At 45.7% G+C, this 27,174-nt stretch overlaps 1 protein-coding gene across 1 annotated transcript in view; it reads left to right on the plus strand.

The window, feature by feature from the left end:
• The window catches only part of thada (THADA armadillo repeat containing), an 81,959-nt gene that overhangs the window by 40,301 nt on the left and 14,484 nt on the right, over positions 1-27,174 (plus strand). Inside the window, exons 28-32 of the mRNA XM_070915950.1 lie at positions 331-499; positions 9,971-10,074; positions 12,817-12,899; positions 20,885-21,267; positions 25,243-25,367. Coding sequence (XP_070772051.1) covers positions 331-499; positions 9,971-10,074; positions 12,817-12,899; positions 20,885-21,267; positions 25,243-25,367 — 864 coding nt within the window. The remainder of the gene's footprint in view (positions 1-330; positions 500-9,970; positions 10,075-12,816; positions 12,900-20,884; positions 21,268-25,242; positions 25,368-27,174) is intronic.

The following is a 27,174-nucleotide window of genomic DNA, read 5'->3' on the forward strand; positions in this document are numbered from 1 at the left end:
ATCACTCTTAACTTGAGAATGTGTCCGTGACATAATGTGGCTGGAATACAAAATGATAATTATAATTAAAGATAATACACACAGTAATAACACAATTATTCATAACAAACTTAACGCTGTAAAATTAATTGAACTCAACAGTTAGAAAAACAACCCATGACCTTATAACTTCCTTTAGTAACTCAAACATACAGTGTTACATAATGCAAGGCTACAAGATTAAAACGATGCAGCCGTCCATGTTTTATGATTTCAATAACTTTCCATGACACTCATGTTGCAGCTCTGTGTGTGTGTGTGTGTGTGTGTGTGTGTGTGTGTGTTCTGCAGATGCGGCCGCTCAGCAGTGTACCGGACTAGACAAATGGCGGCACGGGCCCTCGTCCCCTTCGTGCTGGTCACCCAGGTCCCGTCCACCGTCCGCGCTTTACTGCAGGAGCTCCCTCCAGAGCCCAGACCCAAGATCCAACACAACCACATCCACGGGACTCTGCTGCAGGTCTGCACCCACGCACACATCAACATAAACCAATACACTCACATATACACAGCATATGCCATAACATTCGGTGTGGGGGGGGGGGGCTGTAATCACAAGTCCCTGAGATGACCACAAGTGTTTACTCAGTGGTGGGAGCCTCAGGTGGAATCAGACCCTGATTGTCGGTGCAGGACTCTACGGTATGTTGCTCGATGGTATGTTGTACTTGCATACAAATTGACAGAGCGTACACACAAAGGTCACAGACACAGTGTTTGGGTTTGACGCGCAAAGATTTCTTTTAAATAGCTCGTTCTAAAACTTTCCATCCAAGCATTATCATGTGTAAGTATCTAATTGGAAAAGCTGGATGGAAGCGACAAAGTTCGGCAAAACTTCCACCATATCGCTGAAGAAGTTTTACCCTCGTCCATAGATGAGTTTGTAATGGACTTGAGAGGGTTTCACTCAACAAAGACAACATATAAAATGCAATAACCAGAGCTGTTATCATAACGTGTGTATGTGAACACCCACACGGAGATTATAGATATGGCGCATCAAGCCTCAGCACACACACACACACACACACACACACACACACACACACACACACACACACTTTCTCAGTCCCACACACACCGTTTCCACACAGAGCCTGTCCAGACAAGGCGGTTATCTCGGGGTAAATACCAGTGTTTAGTTCTGTCATCACACTCTGACAAACACAACCAAACAGTCTGCCGGTAATATCAACACATGCAGAGGAAAAGGGGGGAGGGAGTTTCCCCCAGCCTTTTTATTGAACGCCACTGATGGGGTCGGCGGGGGAGCTGGGGGTGTGGAGTAAGAACCGGGCCGAGGGGTCAACGCGAAGAATGAGAACTCCTCCGTATCCTTCAGGATCTCTGCCTTCTTTTGAGCACTTACGGTGTGGCGGCGGTCTGGACTGCAGGGAGGTCCGCTGGGGGATGAAGGCAAAGGACGGCGAGGAGGAGGAGAAGGAGGGGAGGTGGGCCTCTTAAAGGCTTAGAGGAGATTTCAGGAGGAGAGTGGCTTTTAGTTTGCCTTCCTGTCATGGCCGCCATGTGTGGAGCTTCCCCAGACGTCTCCTGATCTGCTTCAGCATTCGTCTCTTCAGCTCCGTCTCCATCTATTCCCCCCTCTGTCTCTGTGTTTCTCTGCTTCCTGTCTTTCCTTTTTTTTATAATGTCTTTCTTGGCATCTTTCCTATCTTCTCCTTCTGCTGTCCTGTCCCTCTGTCCTTGTGCTGCTACCTTTTCTCCATTCACTCTGGCTGTTTCCCGCCATCTCCCTTTCCCATACAAAAGGGTGAGATCATATTGTGTGCTGCCCTGTGTAATCTAGTCTTATGTAATGAATGCCGTAACACGAGGTAGCTTCTTTGTCCTGTCATGCGTTCTGTGTGTCTCATCTTCACCATTTCTGTGTGCTGTCACGCGTCATCGTCACCATCTCAGCCTCTTGTCATGCGTCATAAAATGTCAAAAGAGCCCAAGGTGACATGTTCAAATTGCTCGTTTTGTACGGCCAACGGTCCACAACCCAAATATATTCAGTGTGCTATCATGTAAGACAAAGAAAAGCAGCGAATCCTCACTCTTGTGAAGTTGGAGCAAATCGATGGCCGTTTTGCTTGAAAAATTACTCAAACAATTAATCAATTAAATTTAAGAAAGCTAATAAATTTTCAGTCGACCGACTTATCGATTCGAATTAGTTTCGGCCCGAATATGAACTAAAATGGCTTTCAAATACACTTTCGCTACTACTCCTTCAGCATGTGTTGTAGTGGCTTCCAGTGGTTTTCATCATTGGGATTTTTATCTAGCGCCTTGCACCCTGAGCACTGGCACATTCCCAGCCGCGCCCCCCTGTTGCTATGCCAGATATCTTTTGGTCAACAACACAATGATGTCTACACCTACGTGCTGATTGGTTTGCTTTACTCTTTGGAAATTGAATGAAAACAGCGTCCACGCTCTCAGGACACAATGAGACTGTAGATGTAGACTTAGCTGTGTCATGAGAGCAGAAAGACGACACAGAAGGTCCGAGTTTGTGCTCAGCTGTGATTGGTGATGGATGGGCCCATTCATCCTCCTCCTTTTTCTCCACCCATCCAGAAGAGAGAGTAAAGATGTGTCGTTCGTCACACTCGCACAGACACAAAAATGTCTGCATGGGATACAGCACAGCTCATGCCCGAGGCCCTTCCTCGGCCTTTTCATTTCCTTTTTCCTCCCACTAAAAGCACACCAGCCCGTCTTACCTCACACACTGTCTGTTCAGCTTCACTCATCTACGAAAGTGACCTCTGTGATACAGCAAGGAGTTTCACCATGGCCAAAAGTTAATGGCAGTAGTTCTGATAATTATGAGGAGCGTCTTAGCTTCGGGAACCAGGGTCGTCTGTCATAGCGGGAGCTGCGGAGCTGTATGCAGGTGAAGTGGTCTAAACATAGTCAGACAGAGATAGAGGTCTGCAGCGTACGTGTGGAGGGGAGCGTCACACACAGAAACACTGATAGAGGAGATAGTGGCCATGCAGTCTGCGGAGTGTATGTGTGTGTCTGTACATGCACACCGCACACACTGGTGGTGTGTTTATGTAGATCATGAGGACATTGTGGTCAGCCTTGGGAGGCGCCTAATGTATGTTAATATGCTTCATTTTGTGTGTGTGTGTGTGTGTGTGTGTGTGTGTGTGTGTGTGCGTGTGCGTGTGCGTGTGCGTGTGCGTGTGCGTGTGCGTGTGCGTGTGCGTGTGCGTGTGCGCGTGCGTGTGCGTGTGCGTGTGCGCGTGTGCGTGTGTGTGTGTAGCAGGTAGCAGATGTTTTTGCTAGAGGGAGAAATGACTTCCTCTGTTATTGTCAAGGAACAACGCTTAGTGGGCCAGTTGTGGAGCTGGGATCCATCACAGCTACTGGAGCGGGCTGTACCACCCCGCTGACTTTTTCACACACACTGTGAAGAGGCCCGATAACCACACACAAGGACAGGTTTCCATCCATAGCCCCGGTTCAGTGCTGCACTACAACAGATAAATCAGATACAGCTACACGTCTGGTGACCTACAATAGCCAGAGAACTAACTGCTAGCATAAAATTCTAGCGCTTATCAGTCACAGTAGCTCTCTAAGCTAGATGGTTTGCCAACTGTCAGCTAGCAGACTGCTACAGTAATTGTCAGTTTGCAAGCTAGCTTGCTCGCTCGCTCGCTAACATTGCAATAAATCCACATAGTTTACTCAGGAGACCAGTCCCAGTCTCCATCAGAGCACGAGTATATAAAACTTCAAGACAGCTAACAGGCTATGATGGCTTCCTCTGTTTTGAACACTCCGGCTAACCCTCAGAGGTCGGCACTGTCGAGACGGGTTGCACAACAGCACAAAACGTGTGTGTCAAAGTTGAACTTGATGCGGAAGATTCACGTGGGTTCACTTTGTCCCCACGGACGAGTCTGCTGATCAAAGAGATTTCTTTTGAAATGAATTGATTTCGCCATGAGCTGTCTCAGCTTTTAAATGCTGGTGTGACCAGGCCTTTACAAACACAGAACCTGCAGTGTTTTGCTTGGGTGACAATAGGACACTTACTGTAGGTTTAAACTCAGGATGATAATAGCACATTAAAATAACAATCAGATAAGACAAAACTAATTGACTGGTATCAGATTTTGAGCGATGTATTGGTTTAACTCGAGGCAGTCTCCAGCCTCTGGAAGGCCTGAGTGAGGCCCCTGTCTTTGATAAAACATCTTAAAACACACTGGAATCACTTCAGTCAGTCCAACATGCCCCAAACCTCTGTTGATACAACCAGACCCGAGCTTAACAAGCCCATCGGACGGACCGGCACTAACCCAACCCGACACCGGACTCTGTTCTCGACACGCGCCAGCAACAGCTCTGGCCCACAATGCCTGGTACGGGCCAGAAGTATTAAAGCTGTGGCCTGTGGTGGGTTGAGGAGGGCCAACTTGACGGATGTAATCCTTTGTGTATTTCCACAACAGAGACTTGAGACTGAGGAGAAGGAGGCTTGAGAATTAAGAGCATCACAGCCTCCTTTCCTCTGGCAGCAGTGATGTTGGTGTTGTTTTCCCAAATGCATTCTTTCCCGTTCTCTTCCAATAATTTTCTTTTGGTCTGCTGTTACGACAGCTGCCTTTGGCCAGTGGTCCGCCTGGGCTTTCTGAGAAAACCCTCAGGGCTGAACCAGCGAAAGAATGTGTGGGCCTGAAAAACCCAGTCAGCCTGCTTTAAATACGACATGAGATGCGTCCGATCCGGAGGTGTTCCCAGGTGTTTGATACTTGGCCGCTCTATGTATACGATTCCTCTTTACTGCTTAAAGCGCCACGGGAGTAGTAGTCTGGTCATTCACTTTTGTCCTGGTGGTAGTATTAATCTGATCATGATATGGATTTGAAAATACTATTATTAATCCCTAGAGCCACCAAACTTCACTGACCACCTTAATACATTTAGTAAATTCACAAAATAAGCATCATAATAATAATAATGAGGTCCTCTTTCAACCACATTTGCTTCCAAAGTTCCATACTTGGGTCACGTGATCACAACTCTATCCTCTGATAAAGACTGTGAGATTTGGTCAAAAGCGTCCAAAAAAAAAAGCTAGTAAGTGGACCTTGAGTTAAAATAGTTTTATTGAAGTACTATTTCCAAGGTGAAAATAGTTCACACTCAAATTTAGTAGATTCGATTTTCAGAAACAGATCTTCCGCAGCATCAGCTGGCCCGGAGTCTGTTGTACAGTAGTCACCCACATATGGGACTTTTTCCTTAGCTCTTGATATCAAGAATAGGAACATGATATATTAAATGATATATTAGAAAACATTATATGTTGTTCAAATCTTGCACTGGGTTTAAGTGTGATTTTTGAACTAGATTCATAAAAAATAAAAAAAAATAGTAAGACTGTGGACTGCAAAGAAAATAATTTTGCGGAATTTTATATTGTCCTTAATTCACACATACACACCATACTCCTGCCAGATATGATGGTCAGAAGGGAAGCTTTCTCTCAGAACAGATGGCTTTCATTCTAAAGCGGAGCATGTAGTTGAGTTTTACTTGGTCAACAATGTAAAGCCACCTGTGTCGACGGACCCATTTTTTCGGGGGTATTTCTGTTTCTTTTGTTGAACCAAAGAAAAAAAACGAGCGAGTGTACAGAGGCTCCGTCGTTCGGGTTGTAGCGGTGTTGACTTTTGTTGTGTTGGCTCACATTTTGCTGCTTTAGGAGACATTAGCAGGAGTGACGCTACTGGATGTCACCATTCCACATACACGCTATACAAACATATAAACGCATCTCTGGACATAATGGAAATAACAAACGGCTCCCTTGAGGCTACTTGAGATACACTGCCATAACTTTTGACAAAAAATGTGGTAACACAGTTCTTGCGTGCACACGGACATACACACACGCCACTAAATGACTTGGTTGTCACGCCCATGTGCATATGCATATGTGAGGGGGTGTAACTTGGTGTCTAGAGTGCATATGTAAGCTTTGTTTGTGCGAGAATACGGCTATATAGAGTAAGAGAGTGTGTTTATTTCTTTTTATATTTAGCCCGTCTTTATTGGCATCTCTTTTTGCCTAATTGGGCGCGTCCACACTTTGCCTAACCTCTATCTGGTTTTATGTGAATGCCGATTTATATGTTTCTTTGTGCATGCGTTTTACTGGACTGAGCCATGAATTGGTGTGCAATTATTTGCACTTGCTGTGTGTGTGTGTGTGTGTGTGTGTGTGTGTGTGTGTGTGTGTGTGTGTGCGTGAGCGTGTGAGCGTGCGTGCTCGCTGCAGCATGTGGTCAGTCTGTGGTTGCGGCAGTGGGAGGGACGGCAGGGCAGGCTGATAACAGAGTCTGAAGGGACCTCACATCCACCACCACTATTTTTACCAGGCCCAAAAGAGGAGTAAGGCTTGTTGCAGCACACACTCACACACTCACACACACAAGCAGTTAAACGTCTGACTAGAAAACAAGGCGTACAAATAGATTTTGATATTTTTCATATTTAGCACTGCCACGCCAAGTTTTTTTGCCCCCTTGAAGTTGCAGCCCAAAGCTGTAGAGGGGGATTGAATGTGCTGCCATGTTCATGAAGTAGAAGGCATATCAGGGAATTAAAACGGCATTAGCGAATATCAATGACAAAGCCACCACACACTGGAGCATTTAGAGCCAGGTATTAGATACTAATGCTGCCTTAAAGTGAAAATTGATAACAAATAGATTGGAGAGCGTCGGTCTCCATAAAGTTGTGAAAATAAGAATTGTTTGTTTAAAACTGTATTTTCGTGTACACATGCTATGAAAAAGCCTTAAAGAAATACAAAGAAATCGACCTAAAATATTCTTAGCAGTAAGTACTGAGGTCAAAGGTCTTCAACACGTAACTGTGTTGTAAACATGGATGTAAATAAATTAGGGAATAGTAATAGAGTATGTACTATTTAGGTAATAATTCGAATGATATATTTCCTATAGGTGTAGTAGTTTTAGACGAATTGAAGCACTCTGCCTTATTGTGTTAATCAGATGACATTTAGAAACTGTCAAGGGAAAAATCCTGGAATTCGATTAACATAAATGAGCCTCCACCAGGTCTGTGTGCTGCTGTCCCATCGTCTCCCATTCATTTGAGTTTGATCCAATCCCAGCATCTCCTCCCACATGGGGTGTAGTTCTGTCTTTGAGAGGAGGAACAGGGAGGCAGTATTTTCTATAAATATTCTGGTTTTCTCCATGCCGGGCTGGATTGAGCCGGTTGAGCCTCCCATACAGGGACTTCCCAACCCAGTGGATGAGGTGTAGCTGTGGAGCAGAGGGAGAAGGAATGAAGACATAGGGCTCTGCCACCGCCACTGGAACTGCTGGCACCGGCGCTGCTACAAAACCAACCTTTTTAATGAGCCGCCCCGTGCTTCTGAATGAGTCAACTGAATACAAAGCATACCAACAACCACTGAGAATCTACCTTGGTTTGCGAGGCTTTCAGCAAATAACAACTAAATTAGACAATTCTGAGGAGCCAGAGACTTCCGTGTTACCTCAAAGATGATGGTTGTTGACTTTAATGCTAAGTCAAAATGTACCACCTTTATATTAGCGCATCATCCAAGGCTACATTTGATACTTTTTTTTTTATCTTTCCAATTTCTCCTTAAATTGAACCTCCCCACTTCCCTTGCATGCATCTTGGTGGGTTTTATATGGTGGCATTACCCTGCCCTCAACATAATGTCGTGTTGCAATCTAGCAAGTTCAAGAGGCCAGAGCGTAGCTGATTTCACTGATTTAAGCCCTGACTTATCGCCAGTCCAACAAAATAGCCCCGCACTCAGTACCAAAACAGATGTGATGTCACTGGTCCAGTGTAGGTAACCTAGATTATTCTAGTCTGGTAGCACTATATTGAACAAACAGGGTGGTGGGACACTGCTAGAATCATTTACTTCTCCCTTGTCAAACACAATATGCATAAAAAGATCATTGTGTCGATTGGTCAAACGTAGACATTTTCAGATTGAAGTTCCACTCAGGTGAGCTCTGACCTGGGAATCTGCCAAAACTGCAATTGGAGACATAGTCTTGGATTCGTCAATAAGAAGCTCAGTGAGTCTTTGCAGAGACTAGTTCAAGAGTAACTGATCCTCTAGAACCAGTTTTTTGACAGTGGAATCACTTGGAAAGGTTCAATACTTGGTTCGGGAATCAGTTCCAGCACTGGCTCCTTGTAGGTGGAAAAGCCCTTCCAGAGTGACAGCGAGAGGACCCAGGGGTGTGGAAGCTGTTTGCATGAGCCAGCGGGTGTTGCCTGGGCGTGGAGACTGCAGAAGAAGAGAAGGGGCAGGCCACGACTCAGTGGCCAGGCTTGGTGCTACGTGGTCGGCCTGGTTTTTCCCCACGTTTCCTTCCCTGCACAGCGTAATGAATGGCTTCCTACTGGTCTGTGGCCGTGGCCCCGGCTTAAAGAGTATACTTACCAAGGCCTAGAATACACACCCCAGCCAGCCAGCCAGCCAGCCAGCCAGCCAGCCAGCCAGCCTGTGTCCTGGCCTCTGAACACTCCCAACCACCAGTCCACCTGCTCCAAACTGGCTCTGTCGCACACTGTCACATCAGCCACAATGAAAAGAGTAATTTGATCTTCAATGGGAAACATCCTTTTTGAGAATCCTTAAACATTTTGTGTCACCATTACCTACAGTAGAGTTACTGCAGGTGTTTACGTATCCTTTCAAGTCACAGGGGCCAGAGGTCATGTGACAGGAGGGGTGGTTGTCTAGAGGGGCTAGCTTGTTTATTGTGTGGTGAAAGGATACTTTCGAGTGCCCAGCAGTTGGTGAGATTACTGTATAGTATTAACACGATCATATCGCTGGCTGTTTGACTAAATATTTTTTATTTTTGTGTCGCCCAGAATGAAATCTGAGGTTGACCCTGCAATCTGCCAATGACAGTATCTCAAACAAGACCAGAAATCAATTTGAACAAAAACAAGTACGCAATGTAGGCACATACTTCATTTCAGTAAGATTCCCGACTCTTGTCTCACTCTGGATTAGTCACTAAAAAGTAACATTTTGATGAATTAACCGAACACAAAGTCCACATGAATGACAATTACAAATCAGGGTGTCCCCCAGGAAGTGTGTTTGCTTCTGATCACAGCCATTGATGTCCAGTCTGCAAAGTCCAATTTGTCAATACGAACTTTAAACGAACTTACAGACTCTATTGGATAAAACGTCTGTCCAACTGGTTAAATGAAACTAACCACAGCCTGGTATGAGACCTACAGCACCAGATCGTGACTGGGTTGTTTGTCTCGACTTTTTTTTCCAACTTGTAAAAACTCAGAAGGGTTCTTTCTTTCCCCATCCTTCATGAAAACGCTTCAGTCATCGTCATTTAGATCCTTAAACACTTCTGTCTCTTGCGTTTCATGATCTGAACTGGATCTTTGGTCAAATCACAAGTAACAGTGCAGTGTGTTTCGTGATATGTATTCAAACACGTGCGTCACGTGCTCAGTGTAGCAGATAGAAGAAACATAGTCTCACCTACTGGCGATGTAGAGTTTCTGATTGACCTGACCTGCATGTCTTGACTGTGGTAGATAACTGGCACATCCAGAGGGAACCCACATGGACACAGGGAGAACATGCATACTCCACACAGCGGAACCAAGGACTTTTTTTTGCTGTTAAGGTTACCCACCATGCCGCCCAGTACTCATACTGTAGTCGTGTTAACATGCCCACGGTTTAAGCCTTCTGGTTCCAGTCTCTGTAGTTTGACTTTTGTAGTGGATGACCACACATAGCGACACCATGTTATGTATGAATGTAAGAGATCGCTCTCACATGTACAGTATTTCAATTCAAGAGTGTGTCTTTGTGTGTATGCAGGTGCTGTTTCTGCTGCGCTCCTACCAGACTGACTCACACAGACCCCTGCCAGCAGGAAATGGCATCGCCGAAGCCCTCCGTCAGCGCATGTGGCTCGCCTCTCGGTAATCCTAGACACATACACACACACGCACGCACGCATGCACGCACAGATAAGCATCCCTCCCGCTCTTCCAACTGGCTCACCAGAAGAATAGCTCCTTGTCTCACCGTTCATCCCCCTCCCTGGCCGTGTCCGCTTCATGTCCTGCCCAGGCTTCCATTTCAAAGAGACCGCCTGCTGTCCCATCCGCAGACCCCCCCCCCTCCTTCTACCTCTGGCCCTCTCACCCAAGATCGAGGCCTCAAGATGGAGCACAGATTACCTTGTTGGGCCCCTCCTGCCTGGCCGAGGTCAGACCTGGGTCTCCGGTATCCCCCGTGCTGCGGCCTACAGCAGATAACACAGGGTCGCTGGGTTAGCAACACTAGCCCCGCTAGCTCCGCATGGTTACACTGATGAGCCTTTATTAAGATGACGAGGTGAATTCTTGCCCACCAGAGCGCGCCCGCCGTCTGTCCGTTTGATCATGCAGAGCCCGGCGTCCAGATCTAAGGACAACACAGGTCAGAGGATCTGTGTTTTTGGAAAAAGAAAATCCTCCTCTCTCTTCCAGAACACCACTAATTTGAAGCGGCCAGCTTCCAAAAAGGACGGAATGCATTGTTCGTCTGGTCTGGGTCAGGGTTGGGTTTTGGCCCCGCATCGTCTCTGTGTTGTGTCATTTTGGACTCCTTCTGGCTCCAAGAGGGTGTCAACGCCGTAACGATGACTGCAGACACTCGCGTAGGTCCCTGCAGTTGACTTTGGCTTTGTGGTGGCACATCAGGCCCAGTACCAACCTCTTAGCACAACTCCAGCGTATTGTTTGAGGATGATCTAATGATCCAACTTCTTACAATGTTACCTCACATTCAAACACGTTGAACCCACTTCACAAGACTCATCATTCTCACTTAAGCCACACACACACACACACACTCTCCCGCAGCCCTTTGCCCATGCTCCATCACGTGTATCGTGTATGTGTGTGTGTGCGTGCTTGAAGTGTGCAGAGGATTTGTTTGGGGGTGTGTGTCTTATTAATATCTGAGTGATGAAAACGTGACATCAAGCTCACACACTGTCTCCCTTGTTTTCACACACACACACACACACACACACACACACACTTATGGGCTTTCACAGCGACGTGGTCATACCCTTGGTTGAACGCACACACACAATATATATAATAGATTTGTGTCAACATTCACAACAGTAATAATTCTTCATCGTGACCGTTGCGATACCGAAGAGTTGTAGGCTACATAGTAAATCGTGTGTTTGGGGACGGGGAGGAAACAACTACAAAAGCTTCCTCTTTATAAAGCCTTTGCCTGTTTGTGTGTGAGATCTGTAAGTGAATTAAACAAATCTACGATCATACAGCTGGGGGCTGTCTCATGTGATGGTCCCAAATTTTGGGCTTCAAGGATTTCACCGCAAATGAAAACACACACAAACTCTCATCAGTGTCCTATTCTGCATGTTTCCCTGCGAGCTGTTGACCCAGTAACTACAGTGACTTTTTGTTTGGGTAGTCTACATTTAAATGGCTCTCCTCAATTATTCAATCATGGCCACATGGCAACGCCTAACAAGAATGACGCTGAAACCATTAGTCAACTAATTGATTTGTTGATCGACACCAATTCTTATTTTATATGATTTTACTTCTTGTATTTCTTTAATTAACCAGGAGTGCCTCATTTTCAAGAGTGTCCTGTCCAAGATAGACTGACCTGACAATAACAGATAACGCAAAGAATGGCACAAATTTGCACAGGAATTGAACAGAAATGCAATTCATAAAATCCTGAAATAAGTAATATATAATATAATATGAACATGTAAAAGATGTCATCCAAGAAACAAAACATTTTTCCTTGTTTCATTGGTCATTCAGAACAGTAGATTTTATTGTCTTCATCTCAGAGAAACTGTGATGAGCATTTTCACCATTTTCTGGCATTTGATAGACTAAATGATTAGTCAGTTAATCATAAATAATCAGCAGGTTAATTGATTTCGCACATAATCATTAGTCAAAGCTGTGGGTACCGGAATCTGATCTGTCAAGTTGTACACAAAAGACCTGGATCTTAAAAATACTGAACGTTATCTCAAAAATGTCACTGATGAAAGTGCGTAAGGAGGGATGCAAACAGAAGACCCGACACATGACACGTGCAGTTGAAGGCTCTGGAAACAAGCTAGTAAGTGCAGCTTGAGTTCATTTAGTCTAACTTGTATTCAGGAAGTGAAGAATGAACTCTCATACTCATAAAACTCCTTGTTGTGCCACCATACAGACAGGAGGCATTAAAAGCTGCTTTTCCCACAACGTGAGGCCTGATCAGGATGGGGGACTGACGTCAGCCCTAGAGATAACGCTTAATTGCACCAAGTCATGAAGGTCCTCACAACCAATAGATTCATTGAGTTACAAACATCCAGTGACCCAATTCAGTAGTTTGCGGTGAGACATGAGCCTGTCTCTGAAGAAAATCTTCATCTATGATCTTAATGACAAATAGATAATCAATGTCTGGAGGCAGCCGTGGTGGTGCCTTCATTCTAAAAGGTCTTTAAGAACAAGCTTTGCCCAATGAATTTGAATCCAGAATTGAGGCTAATGAATCATCTTTCTGGGGTTAAACTTATTTTCTTCAGTTTTCTGTGCTAGATCAAAGGCGAAACTAATTAGCCAAGGTTAACTTGTTGAATGAAATATCCAAAAGATGTTTTCCCTCTCTCTTTTCAGACAAAATAGCTGTGCGGTGACCAGAGGCGCCTTTCTGGATGTGTTGGTGTGCCTGTGTGGGCCCAAGATCAGTCTTCTGGATGGTGAGTCGCTGCTGTGGGGCCAAAATACATGGGGCCTGGCACAAATACAACTTTCACTTTCTGGCGTATCTGGGAGAATTCCCGCACCCACGTTTTGATGCACACGTGTCATGAATGATCTTGAATAAATAGACTGTATATGGCCTATACAGATGGCTTAAGGTCGCGTTCTTGGCAATTCACGATCGGCTTCATGAGGTCCTGTGATTGGGCCGTTCGTGCCACAAACAAACGGGACCGTCTGGGTTCATCTGGAAGCAGGCTTCGACCCTCCTTCTCAGCCAGCCTCAGTCTGGTTGTTTGGTCCGCACCAGATTTCGACTGGCAGCTTTTATACGAGCCCAAACAAACCAAACCAGTGGGTGAACACACCAGAGTTCATTTGAACCGCACCAAACTGGCAAAGTGTGAAAGCCCCCCAACGCCCGGGTATCTCTTCTTTTATGTAGCAAATAGGAAATTAAGTAAATAGGAATTATAGGAATGATATCTTTTAGGATAATAATTGACCATACAATGGTAAATCCATAATCAATAAATAATACTAATAAAAATACCAAATATAATCCATACTTAATCCAATTTGGAAATTTTATTATATATTAAGTGGAAAATATTTGAATGTTGTGGGTCTTGAACGTGGTTTAGACGGCCTCGTGCTGATGTCAACCAGTTGCTGGGGGAGTTTACCAGCTCACTAAACAGCAACTGCGTTCCCTCCCATTTGCTGTGAATTTGACTTTGAATACGTCTGAACAGAACAACCCCGCAACGTTTGCTGGCGAGGCTGTCCGCCGCGCTCTCCATTTAGACTGATTGTTGACAGGAGTCAGCTTCACGTCTCGGGCAGCTCAGAGAAGACCCCTGGTGTGTGTGTGTGTGTGTGTGTGTGTGTGTGTGGTTGTGTGTGTGTGGTGTGGTTGTGTGCACATGTGCGCAGACCGGTGGGGGTCTCCGCAGTGGAGGAATGTGAAACTGAAGGAGAGCGATCTCTGACAGATGGTGGGATTGTGCCTTATGACCCAGTTTATGTCGGAGTGCTGTACAGAGAGCGAGAGGGGGGGGAGGCACTTATGTTTTCGGTCGGCCATGTGCTGAACACATGTTCGTCTTGACAGTGGAAATACCGAGGATTTCTCAAAACAAGCCTGTAGATCGAGGACCCGGCCTGGCCCGACTTGGCTCTGCTCCTTACATAACTAAATAAGCTCCCTCTAGCTTACACACCTTTAATCCTCTCTATTATTATCATAAGTCTGTCTCTCTGCTGGTGTTTGACTCCTTTGTGTTTCTCCTTCCTTGCCCCCCCCCCCCCCCCCCATTTCCAGTCCCTCGCCCTTTTCCTCTTGTGTAATTGCACTTTTCAGACAAATCATATGTTGAGTTAGAAAGCCACAGGTTGGGCAAGTTCATATGAAAGCAGCGGGCTCTTAAGAGTGCCTGGCACCAGGGGTGAAGGAGGTGAACAATTGGCTTTTTCAATATTACTTCCCCCCCCCCTCCCCCCTTTTAACTGGCACCCTGCATTAAGCAGGAACTTTGCATTTAGCAGCCAATTCCTCTCGGCTCTGAACACAGGTCTTTTTGAACACACACACATTTCTCTGCCTCAGCTCTTTGATCCATCTGGACTCATAAAAAAAAAAAAAAAGCCCCCACTGTCCATTGCTTCATCTCTACCTATGCCAGTCTTCTGTTTCCCTGCTTTCCAGCCGTGCCAGTAAAACGAGCTGCAAAGTACGGAGTGAGGAAGGTTGAGGAAAGTAGGAAAAAAAAAAAAGGAGACGGACATAAATAGAGAGGGAACGATCACACAGAAAACGTTGAAAGCATCAGTGAATTTTCTGGAATTTCATGTGTTTCCATTAGTGTGGCAGCAGATGCAGATGGTGGATGTTAAATGAGTCACTGGAATTAGCACTGATTAATTCCCTGGTAAGTCTTTATTATGACAAGTGTGTCTGTGCCGAAATCAGAAATTTCATGTTGTAAATTTTGAATATTTTACTCTCTTTAGAGTAGTACTTTTGAGTGTTGTCATGGTAGCCTGCTTCTGACTTCTTTACAGCTATTAAAGGAGGACTGCATTGATTTTAGCCATCAGAGTTCACGGGTGTGGAGTACTAAAAAGTCGTATAAAGCAGCTTCAGAGGGAGCTGCACAAAGTCTGATAAATTGTCCGTTGGGGCTGAGGCCTACAAGCTTGATCCAGACCTCTGGATCTCCTCATCTCTGCTCGAGGCTAGCGGCTCGAGGCTGCATTAGCCGCTCCTAGCATACACCATAATACACGCGACTCTGTCGGGGCGGTCAGTGCAGTTTTGTGAGGAAAAAAAAAAATTGTTAGACCTCCAGGACACACGCAATGTGTTTTGGAAACACTGACTGTAGATTTGTTTACAAGAAAACTCCAGAACTACACAGAAATCTCTTGATGGCCAGTATGGACAGGAGAAATGAATACAGCATCCCGTAACGCTCTCAGCATACATACATGTATGGCATGTGGGTGTTGTATTAAGAGAGAGAATGAATGAAAATATCCAAACCCATCTTTATAAGTCCAATCTGACTTGGCACACAAGAAAAAGCGTGTTACCATAATTAAGCTTCAAGCAACTTGAGATTGATATTCGTCTCCGACAGCTCGGTCAGCCATGTACTTCCATATTTGGATACTTGCACCCACTTCACTTTGGGAAGTATACGCCAACCGCTGCAATTCGATGTCAAGGGAACTTTGTATTCCTCCTCCTTCTGTGAAATACTCCAGTCCCCACGTTGCACCATGCTTCCCAACCTTAAAACATATGAGATGAAAGTGCTGAGTATTTATGAAATGTAGCTATGATGTTGATATAGTGTTAATACAGCTTGAGTCTGGAGTTATCTGCTAAAGCATTTTCCCTCCTGCAGATGCACTGCCTTTGTCATAATCTTTTGGCAGACAATCTGCCGTATTATTTAACAGTCATTTGGCCAGTAAAGTGGTAAAACTTCCTCGTGAATTTAGGAATCTACCAGTTACTGTGGCTGCTAGACAGAGTCGTCATTTTCTAGCTTGCATGAATATATGTATGTGTGTGTGTGTATATATATGTATATATGTAGGGACAGAGCTTTTAGGGTAATTAGAGGGAGGGACCTCAGCAAATTGTAAAGCTCCATCAGCATGAGAGGGAGGCCAGCTCTCTCACACTGTCAGACACACACACACACACACACACACACACACACACGTAGCGTCTGGGGTTTGTTTTTCACAGTTCGGGTAATGACGGTGGAAGCTGATGTGAAATCCAGCTGTGTGCTTGCGTGTGAGAGCACGTGCGAGTGTCTAGCCAAAGTTCTAGCTTGACACAGCAAAGCGTCTCCACTGCCAGCTTTTAGCGGGCTACGGACACCTACACCCAAGTGCACATGCAGCACGCTTTCTTTTAGTTTCTGTGGCACATCAGCACACACACACACACACACACACACACAAACTCTTCGTTCACTCAATACAACACACAAGCACACTTACCTCATGCTCAGGCACTGCCTAGCATGTTCAAACCTCACACATGGCCCTCCACTCTGTGTTTCCCGGTGACACTTGTGTGAAAGCATGCTGTTGAAATGTTGCTGTTATTGGAGTGAACTTGGCTGTTCAGCCACAGTTTAGTTTGGACGACAAAGTGTTCTCTGGACCAGCGTGCTGACCCTCTGTCCCCCATCCAAACGTGGCTCAGAACCGTGAACCACCAACTGTAAGGCTGGACCAGGTTTATTTAAACCACATGTCGCGGTTACATTTCGTTTAAATATGTGACCTGTGCTGTAAAACAGGCCATCACACGCATAAACCCTTACGCAGGTTAGCTCAGACCTCCGCTAAACACATGACCCACAGTTGATATGAATCTAAAGCAAGACTTGATGGGGAATATTTTCATTGTTCTCCATGTGTAATTAGTGTTTGTTTGAAAGTTTGGACTGCCACACGTCCCTCTGGACATGAATGTGACTATCAACACGTGAAATGAGCTTACTGCAAACACTATCAACGCTTTGATCAAATTATCCACTGCAGAATCATAAATCGGCTCAGTTCTAGTAATCATATTAAATGAGTTCTGTTGAGGTCTGACCAGCGTGGGATATTTGGTGCCATAATTGATGATAATTACTCCCAGCCTCTGTCATGTCAAAGCAAGGCTGGGAGAGGCTGTACTTAGGCCCAGTCAGCATGCTGAATGCTAACATCAACATGCTAACAATGAAACTAACTGCTTTGCTGATGGTGTAATGTTCACCATCTAAGTTTGGCGTGTTAGCATGACAACATTTGCTAATTAACGGCATTGATTTGATTGTTTAAAGATTCACTGTTTTTCTTTGTCTGATGTGATGGTAAACTGAATGTTTTGGGGTTCTGGACTTTAGTTAAGACAAAACAAGTATTTTGAAGACGCCACCTGGGCTTTTGCATTCTTCACTTATTAGATGATTAATTGAGAAAATAATAGGCCGATTAATCGATAACGAATACAAAAAAGTGTTTGTTGCCGCCTTAAACTAAAGTATTGGACACATGAAAAATTTGACCTCATGACGGCGCTAGATAAAATGGCAGTCCATCCATTCAGTCTGCACCAAAACATTTAAACCTGGTGATGGCGCTAAAGGAAAGGTCTGGGATCAGCGAAGTCTTGACAATTCATCCTCTGGGGACCATGAATATCTGTACTGAATGTCACGGCAATCCATCCGACATTTGAGATATTTCAGTCTGGACCAAAGTGGTGGACCTACAGATTGACATTGCCAGTCCATAGAGCCACATTAGCGTGCCTTAAAAGTCAGTGCAAGTTGTGTGCAAGTTCTCCCACGTCACACTCGGACTTGTTTTTAGCAGTCTGTAAGTCTCTGTAAGTCTCTCTCTTGGAAACTCTCCACCGAGACCTGCACCAGCATTCTTCTTAACACACCAGTCTGAATGATCTCAATGCTCTGCCCGCATTGTGTTCCGCTGAGCCAGACCTCATCCCAGAGTGTCCCCAAATATCAAATAGTAATTACAACTTAATGGAGTCTGGCCGCCGTCCAGCTGCAGGTTTGCACATGGGCAGCATGGAGAAGACACAAGTGTGACACCGATTTAAATAGACACAGCTGTGGGAGAACAATGGCTGTTTATGATCAGACATGAAAAATCACATTGAAATGGCTCTCACAGGAACGCCTTTCATTTGCTGAGGGAATGCCCGACTGCACCCCCCCCTCCTCCACACGCTCTATTTTAATAAAGGCCATCATAAAAAACAGCTTTGCATCCTGACTAATGATGTTTTTCCTCTTTCTCTTTCTTACTCTTATTTCCTCCCTCATTTGCTCCTTTTCTTCCCTCTTTTTCTTCCAGTTTTTGGCTCTGACTTTTCTTTCTTTCATTCTTTCGTTCTGCCCTTCTTCTTCTTCCTTCCCTCTCTAATGAGTGCATTTGGAGTCAGTTGAAACAAAGTTGTTTTTTGGGCCTCCGTGCTTCTTGATTTTGCTTCCCTTTAGTGTTTGTCCAGAGTTTAGCGTGTAAGAGTCAGGTATGAATCAGGGCCGCAGCATTACAGCTGAATGTGTCAGTGTGTGACAAGCTAATGGTAGCATGCTGTTTCTTCTACCCTTTGACACACACACACACACACACACACTCTCTGTGTCTCTGTCTACTCCACCGTGACAGACAGCCGTTTTCTCTTTGACACACTCACATTCTCCTTCAGTCATCCTCCTCTCTCTCCTCCCTTCATCATCGGTGTCATTACTGTGCCCCGGCCGCCCATTATAACCATTAGGGTATGCTTATTTGGCCCCGGACCCCCCTTTGAGGATCAGGTTCCATAGTAACCTGGCCCGTCTCCACGGTAACCCAGCCCATCTCTGGAGGAATGCGGCATTTCCCGCTCTTTTGTCAGGCCACGTTTTGAGTGGCGCTGCAGGGCCAGATTGCGTTGCACTGGGTTTCATAAGCTGTGTGTTGTGTGTGTGTGTGTGTGTGTGTGTTAAACTAATTGAGTTGGCTGTCAAAGCAGGGTCTGTGTGGAGTCTTGGAGCAATACTGTAGGGAGGAGCACAGCTTTAGAATGGCATTGAGTTACTCTATAGTTGCCCTGCCTTTGGATTATACTTAAGTTTCAGAGGAAGTGCGTGCGTGCGTGCGTGTGTGTTAATTTGTGTGTCCATCACTCCCCAAGGGTGTATGTTCACAGGTGGCTGGGTTGGCACAGCAATGGGCATTTCCAAACAGACACTGACGCAGCCTTTCCTATAAAAGTCAAAATAGAAAGCAACAGAGGACACTGGCTTCTTCAGTCTGGCCTGTTGTCTGCATCTGTTTGCTTCACAAAAGACTGTGTGTTTGTTTGCTTAGCGTGTAGAGGTTGGACCGGACACATGTGAAGACATTAAGCCGCTGGGAATATTTCTTAGACGCTCCAATTTTTATTTAAATGCGCATGGCAAGATGAGCTGAAACTGAATTAATCGTCAATGGAAACAGGGACGATTCAGCTTCAATAGGATTCAACAGAAAATAGAAAAGCTGTGTAGTTTAAGCCCTCTTCTGACATGGAAGGTGTAACATTGCTGGTTCATCTACCTGTTGGCTATCTTATCTAAGTGTCGGCTTTTTGGCAATACAGTAAATGTTCCGAGATGGCTTCATTCAAATGTGACTGAACCGTTGTGGATAGAGCTGTACTATACTAGCATTTGGCACCTGGTGCATGAGAGGTAGCTGTGACGCTGCAGGAGAGCAGTTGCCTGGGTCCAGACCTTTGAATCCGCCCACTCCACCGAGTTGACTTCTGGTTTGCCATCAGGACATGAAAGAGCAGTTTCTCGGTTGAAAAGCGGTCGATCCTATGAGCGCAGCGGGGGGAACGGTTAGCCAATCAGCGCCACAGGCGGTATTAACGCAGTTTTCAAGTTGACGTCAAGCTGTTGTCAAGATTCAGGCGGATACTTTGGTCTCTCGTGATTGGTTAGGGAAAATCAAATCCCTCTTCCCCATGGAAATGTATAAGAGAGGATGCAATGTCAGACTGAAGATGCCAGTGGCCATAAAGCGATAAATAGATTCATAATTTCATACAGTAGCTTAATAGAAAAGAAAGTATAACTTGCAAATAGAGTCCTGCAGGAATGAGTCCTAAAACCCTTCCGGTTCCCTCGTTTCGTAGTCAAGTTTCTAAATGGGCTTTTGGTTCGTTGCCTGACATAAGCTTAAGAGATTTTCGCGTTTTGTTCTACGACATAAAATACGTCAGTAAATACCCCACTTGTGAATTTTGAAGGTTTTACCTGTCTTAAAAAAGGCGGTTACTAACAAGTGGCTAAATGAGACTACAGAGGTTGTCGGGGACATTAAACGGAAACTCATCCACTCACTAGTCCGCCTTCACAACCTCGTTGTGTTTACAATCGCGCTCTTGCAAACGATTCTAACTCGGAGAACAGAAGATTAAATTAGTAAATTATCATTGGACCAACCCAATGTCAATATTGCATCCTGGTTGTTGATTGGTTAGGGTGGACGTCCTCAGTTGGAGCATCGTTGCACGTGTTTTGGCCAGTAACAGTATATTAAATTGACATGGGAGTTCCCGCCCTCCTCTGCCCCCCACTTCACACAGACTGCCCTTTCCCCTCTTGCCTGCCCTGCAGGTGTCACTGTGGAAGCATTTTGTGTAATTTGTGTGATTCTGATTCTGATCAAAATTTCAACAATGGATTTCCAAAGAAGAGGGAAAAATGATTTTATAAATGATGCTGAGATTTGGTGATGGTTTATTTCAACCAATTACTCTTCATTATGTTTTGATCTCCCTCTTGCCGCTCAAAAGCAGAGGAGGAGCACTCTCCTCTGCCTCTGTGGACCAGCCTCCTCTGATAAACAACCTCCCTCATCCTATGTTGTCAGCTAACGTGAAGATTCTTGTGTCTGTCAGGTTCAGAGGTCAGTGATCTCCGTCAGGGGGCTCTGTCCGTCCTGATGGCCTCAGACCTCGTCTCCTCCGACACTTCCCCTACCACCATGGGGCCCGGCAGCACCCAGTACCTGCTCAGCCTGGCCCGTGTGGCCCTCAGTGCCAGCGTGGAGATCCCTGAGCTCTGGGGGGGCCCTCAGCTCTCGAGCCAGCTCCTGCAGTGTCTGCTGCAGTGTCCACAGTACGAGGTGAGGGAGCTGGCACTGGAGGGGGTCCTGAAGAGGCTGCAGGAGGAGGAGGAGGAGGAAGAGGAAAAGAGGAGACCTCAGTGGCTGGACGAGACCACCCTGTCTAACCTGACCAACCTGGCTCTTCACGAGACACACCCCCAGTGTCTGGCCAAGGTGAGACCACACACACACACAAACATTATAGGAGGTGCATTTGTTTCTGTTGTGTGTTTGTTTGAGAGCCTGTATATGTGTCTGGTCCTTTTATGGATGTGTGTGTGTGTGTGTGTATAACCCCTTGTTCATGCCTGTGTGTGTGTGTGTGAGTCTGCGACAGGCCATAAGCAGCATAATCTGAGTCCTGTCATCACACAATGAGGAATCCTCTCCAAAAAATATGTTTTTCCTATTCATCACAGCGCTCACTGAACCACAGGGACATTTGCTGCAAATTGATTAAATGTCCAAATCCATCTTGCAGAGGCTTGCGTGAGAGGCTAATCGGCCACAGGGGGACACGCCAAGTGCACTGGCAGTGAGCTGACTCGCTCGCTCTCTCACTCACTTGCACACACTCGTGAGAGATTTGGTAGGCTTCTACTCTAACAGGTTTTGGCGGAGAAAATGCAGCCCGTTTCCTGTTTGGGGACAGAAGGTCTCATTTCAGTGCGTTCATAAAGCGAGGACAGGCGGCCAGCAGGTCTGCTCTGTCCTGCTCTGTTACTCCTGTCGTTAACACTCCTCCAGAGCTGACATGACTCAGCACTGCTGGGACTGACTGACTGGCTGTATATGTGTGTTTCCACGCTGCTGTGTGTGTGTGTGTGTGTGTGTGTGTGTGTTTTATGTGTGTTGTGTTTTAGCTTTTTTGTTTATGTGCGTTTGGTTGTGCATTCCTCGCCAGGCGCTGCTTTACAGGCCAGCCGTTAATGTTTAAAGTGTCGGCCCCGTTAAGTGGAGCCTCCCCTGCGCCAAGGACACGCCAACCCGGCCGGCCAGTTGCCATAGCTCGCCCTGGACTCCAGTGAGGCATTCTGGGAGAGGATCATGAGCACCAGTAGGCCAAGGACATAGTGTTGGTCTGCCATTCTGCGCAGTGATGATGCTTCCAAAGTCTGGAGAACCTGTCATCAGTCCTTATTCGAGATACTGTATATGTGTTGAAGGAATAAAAGAAAAAAAACAGAAAATATTCAGTTCATATCAAAGACGCAACGGTAAAAGCAGGTGTTCAACACCATATAAGGCTGTTTGTAGGGATTCTTGGGTTTGTGCACTTTACTCTCAATTGCAAAACTTCTGTTTTTACCTGCTAGAGATGCCACAGAGTCGATACCCTTTAATTCCCATCAACAAATTATTAGTAAAATTATAAGTAAAAATCAACCGTAAGCGTGCGGGTGTTTATCAGAGCGCACTGGAACCCTTTGATTAGTGAGGGCATTCTGTCACTTGTGCAAGTACAGATACATGGAGATGTTGTTGGTCTTGTGTTGTTAGCTCCATGAACTGGTTGAAAACACTGTATCCGACTGACTTTTTAATGTTTCCCTCTGACTTTTTGAAACGAGAACCCTGTAAAAGGGTCCTAGACATGTACTTCATGCCTACATACTGTACATGATAATGTGATAAAAGACTGAGGCTAAAGCTGCAGGTACCGGGTAAAAAAAAAATCATCCATCCATGTAGAAGGGTTAGGGCTTATATTGCAGTGTAGATCTGGTTGGTCCTGGTTGGTTATTTTGCTCAGACTTAACCCTGTTTAGCTGCTTAACTTATATTTTATTTGAACGTTCACACATTCAAACGGCGTGTTCCTCTTTTGATGTTACAAGCGAAAAGACCTTTGGGATGAGGACTAACTGGTGTGTTTGGACATAATAGTGTTCAGGCTGAATCCATTATGTCATGAACTTCAACTTCTCCATGTGTGTTGATTGCTGCTGGTCCTAAAACCAGTTTATTGTCTCATTACCACCAACAACCGGACTGGTGTGGCGCAGTAGACAATGAATCGCGGGGTACACCGAGATCTGAATACTGCTGCAAGTATCAATAAGTGCACAACGTGAACTGTTGGTGTGTCTCAACGAATGGAAAGTCTGTCTAGACAAATATGCTGATTTGCAGCATGTAGTCTGTTTTTAAAATTTCTCTTTCTTGAAACGTTTTGTTCTGCTGAATCTTTGTTTTTACTGAAAACACAGTACAGTCATCATTTGGTTTGGTGAGTCCGATCTTATGTTGTCTACCGTGATTCCCCTCACAAGCGTAGTGGGTATGCCAAAAGACAAAGTAAGAGGCCTTTTTTTTTTTTTTTGACGCTTAAATAAAAGGCATGTAGTGAAATGTCATCCTGCAGTCTTGCTCTTTGGTCAGACTCTTTCATGGTTTGGCGAGGGACCTGTTTTGGCCCAAGATGCCTGTAAATACCAGTGAAAAGCAGCAACACCTTGAGGCTGTCGAGGTTAAAAAGGCAGAAAGAATAAGGGCCAGACAGCACCGCTGTTCAAGCTGGGCCGAGTGCAGCGCTTATATTTATTAACGTTTTTTTTTGTGTGTGTGTGTGTGTGTGTGTCTGTTCATGCAGGGTGGGCGTCACTGTTTATTTGCATGTTACAGCAATGAAAGCCTGTACGTGTCCACGCCTGAGTTGGCATGTTTTCCTGTGACTGTGTATATTTGAGTGTGTGGGCAGTCGAGTGTGTTGCAAGACGGGAGCTCATTAAAGCAGGTTGTAAAAGTCCGAGGCAGCAGAGCTGGTCAGACCAGCTGCGTTGGAGCTAGCAGTCGAATACCTGAAATGAAGAAATGCAGTGGCCAAATGGATACCGACACTGGCTTGGCATTACTGGCCCAATGATTGATTCGCTCTCGTTGGAGTTGAGAAGAGCCAAGGGATTTTATGAAAGATTACGCGAAAAAATACGCTATATATATCCACCACGACCTCCCTCATGCTTAAAGCTGCTTTAATGGTTTTATTTGGCCACTTGGAGGCAACGAAACAAACTGAAAGCACCACACTGACACGATATCACTTTGCAAAGTTGTCACAGCAGACGTTTTAGAAAAGAATGGCCTATTAACACGGAGCAAATTAGCATTCATCTGTGTTTCTGGTCACCTCTCAGCTGCAGAGTTGGATGATAATTCTCTGTGGGTTTGTCACTATGAGCGGCCCCTTTTACATTACACATAGACTTATGCTCCATGATTAGTGCAGCTTTAAAATTCATTTAATGGCTGAATGAGAACAGCTCATGTATTCTGTGCAGTTAGATACATGTATGTGTACAGTTCAGAGTCGGCCAGGACAACAGCTAGGAGGTCTACCTGGCTACTTGGTGTTTTCACTGCTCACACACACACACACACGGATGTTTACACACAGGCATTGCGTGCACCCGCTCGCCCTGCTCTCCACCCACACAGATCCTATAAAGCAAGCTTTGTTTTAAAGCTCTAATAACATGGTGGGTCCTTGAAAGAAATAATAATCATTGAGATATGCGGGAGGAATGTCAACATGTGTTCTCGGCTGGATGTGTGTTTTTAACGGGGGTCTCGAGCGTTGGAAAACTGGTCTTTTCCTCCTCTGACTGGGTCAGCCGCCTCCCTCTCTGGAGGAGTGACCGGGCAAAGAAAACAGCGTGGGGAAGGGATGGAGAGGAGGGGGAAGCAGCGAGGGGCGAGGGAAGCGGAAAATCAAGTGAGGAGGTTAAGCTCGCTGGATGCTAAGAGTCGACAAAAGACAAGGAACAGATAGAGATGAGAGCTTGGACGTACCTGCGCCCCTGCACGTCTTTGTGTGCGTGCATGTGCTTGTGCGTCCATCTCAGTGCATATGTTTGTGTGTGAAAGAGAGAGCGAGGCAGCTGTGTGCCCGTGGTTAGGGTGTGCGTAGGGAGGATCTGACCGGTGTGGTAAAAATACCCTCGGGGCAACTTGCCAGCCGCACTGCAGAGAGGACACCAAAGCTGTGCTGATGGATGGCCCTGAGCAACTTCCCTAACCAGTAGCACCAAGCGTGTGTGTGTGTGTGTGTGTGTGTGTGTGAGAGAGAAAAAGAGAGGTGAAAAAGAGTGACTACATTAATATCTTATTTCTTCCTCCTTTGTCTCTGCCTCTGCTTCCTCCTCTCAGGTCCTCACGGTGTTGTGTGAGTTGAGCTCCAGCAGTGAGCTCCAGTGGAGGGACGGTGTTCAGATTTTGTCCCAGGAGGAGGTCCTGCGGCACCTTCTCGCTCTGGCTAAGAATTCTGCTCACAGGTCAGAGAAGACATATGCACAAATAATCTCAAACATCATCCTCAAGTCATCTTAATGTTGCCTCTGTTTGGGCCAAAGGTTTAGGTAGTTATTGTATTATTCCACTCAAGGTTGGTATGGCCATGCAGGATTGACTCTAACCAGCTCTAACCAATACTTTCTTTCAAAGAATACCATTAAAAAGGAACAATACCTGAATTGATATGCCTTTTATTAGATGGACCACAGTGGATAGATGAGAGAAATGGTATGGCATACAACACTGGTTCCTGGCCTGACGCGGTTCATGATGGACGCCTTGACCGCTAGGCCATAGCAATGGATTCTGTCATTCATTCAGAAACAAGACAGAGAGTCTGCGGCCAGGCTAGCAGCTCTGTGAGGCTCTACTTTAGCACAGTGGCTCTTTGAGTTAAATGCTATCATGCTCTGAGAGACAATGCAAATTTCACCTGACGATGGCCTTAGATGAAAAGTTAAGGGATCACCAGTTATTAATTATGTTATTATTATTCATCCTTTGTGTACCATGTATATCTTTACCAAACCTTATGACAGTCCATTCAAATATTTTAATTAAGCTCATATATGTGGTTGTGTTCAGCAAACACTTGGATTGTGTTTTCTCCCTCTGAAATGATATATCTCGTGCGGAGGCCCTCGTCTCTGTGCACCATAGCAGGCAGGCCAGTACCTGTCACTTTAATTCATTTCCACGTAAATGCAGGAAAAGGGAGTCAACTGTGCGACTCCAAAACGCTTGCTCCCTCCTGAAATCTTGCTGTCAAAACAGTCCCTAAGCAATCCCAGAGCAGCTTTTAGCCGTGATGAATGGAGGAGACATGAATGTATTCCAGGTCAAGATGCAACCACACACTCCTCCTCGTCCATTTCCCTGTTTTTTCTGGCTCCCTCCTCTTGTGAAAGAGGCCTCACGCAGCCGTGGCAGGCTGGCTGTCAAGCCCTCATTCGGAGCCAGAGTCCATGGAGGAGGGACACTCGGGTTCACTGACTGCACCTCAGCTCTGCACCTGGGCGCACCTGGAGTTCACCGGCCCCTTTCTGCGTGGGTGTTTGTGTGGTTGCTCGCGCATCGTTGCGGTATGTAGGTAACCAAATCAGCCACAGAGACGAGTGGTTTTTAAACATGAAAAAAATGTAGAAATGCAGACGTGGATGAAAGCTGATATTTACATTATTCCTACATTAGATTATTCACGCCTGTCAGGCTCAAACCGTTCTTTCTGTGAGAGTTTGTGAGAGACTCGTGAGTCATAGCCCCTCTCTTACCGCAAGCTCATTTGGCACATAGTGTTCCGGTGTTTGTGTGTGTGCGTGTAAGCCCTTTGACATGCATTGACAGACACACACACCTTCCTTGACAAGCCACTGCTGTACTTTTCTCACCCCGACAAGAGAATACAGGCTTGAATAAGGATTGGATTACAAAGGCTTTTAGCCCCGTAAAGCCTTTTCCTGGCCACAATCTCTGGACCCGGGGATCCACTTTCCCTTTGGAGCGGCCCCAGGGTTATGATTAGAGCAGGGGAGGGGTGAGATTGGGTTGCTGGCTGCCCTTGTCTGCCGTGTGATTGAATGGCGCTCGGGCTATTGTGATCCATAATGTAGTGGTGAGTACCAGCACACTTCTTTTGTGGATTGTAAGTCAATACAGCTGAGTGATGTGTGTGTGTGTGTGTGTGTGTGTGTGTGTGTGTGTGTGTAGCTGACGGTGCGGTGTTATGTTGTGTGTAATGGTTTCCTGAGGAGCACATTATCATTTTCAGAGGCTCTCGCTGCACTAATA

This window comes from Enoplosus armatus, chromosome 12 (assembly GCF_043641665.1).
Source record: "Enoplosus armatus isolate fEnoArm2 chromosome 12, fEnoArm2.hap1, whole genome shotgun sequence".
In the NCBI taxonomy this organism is placed as follows: Eukaryota; Metazoa; Chordata; class Actinopteri; order Centrarchiformes; family Enoplosidae; genus Enoplosus; species Enoplosus armatus.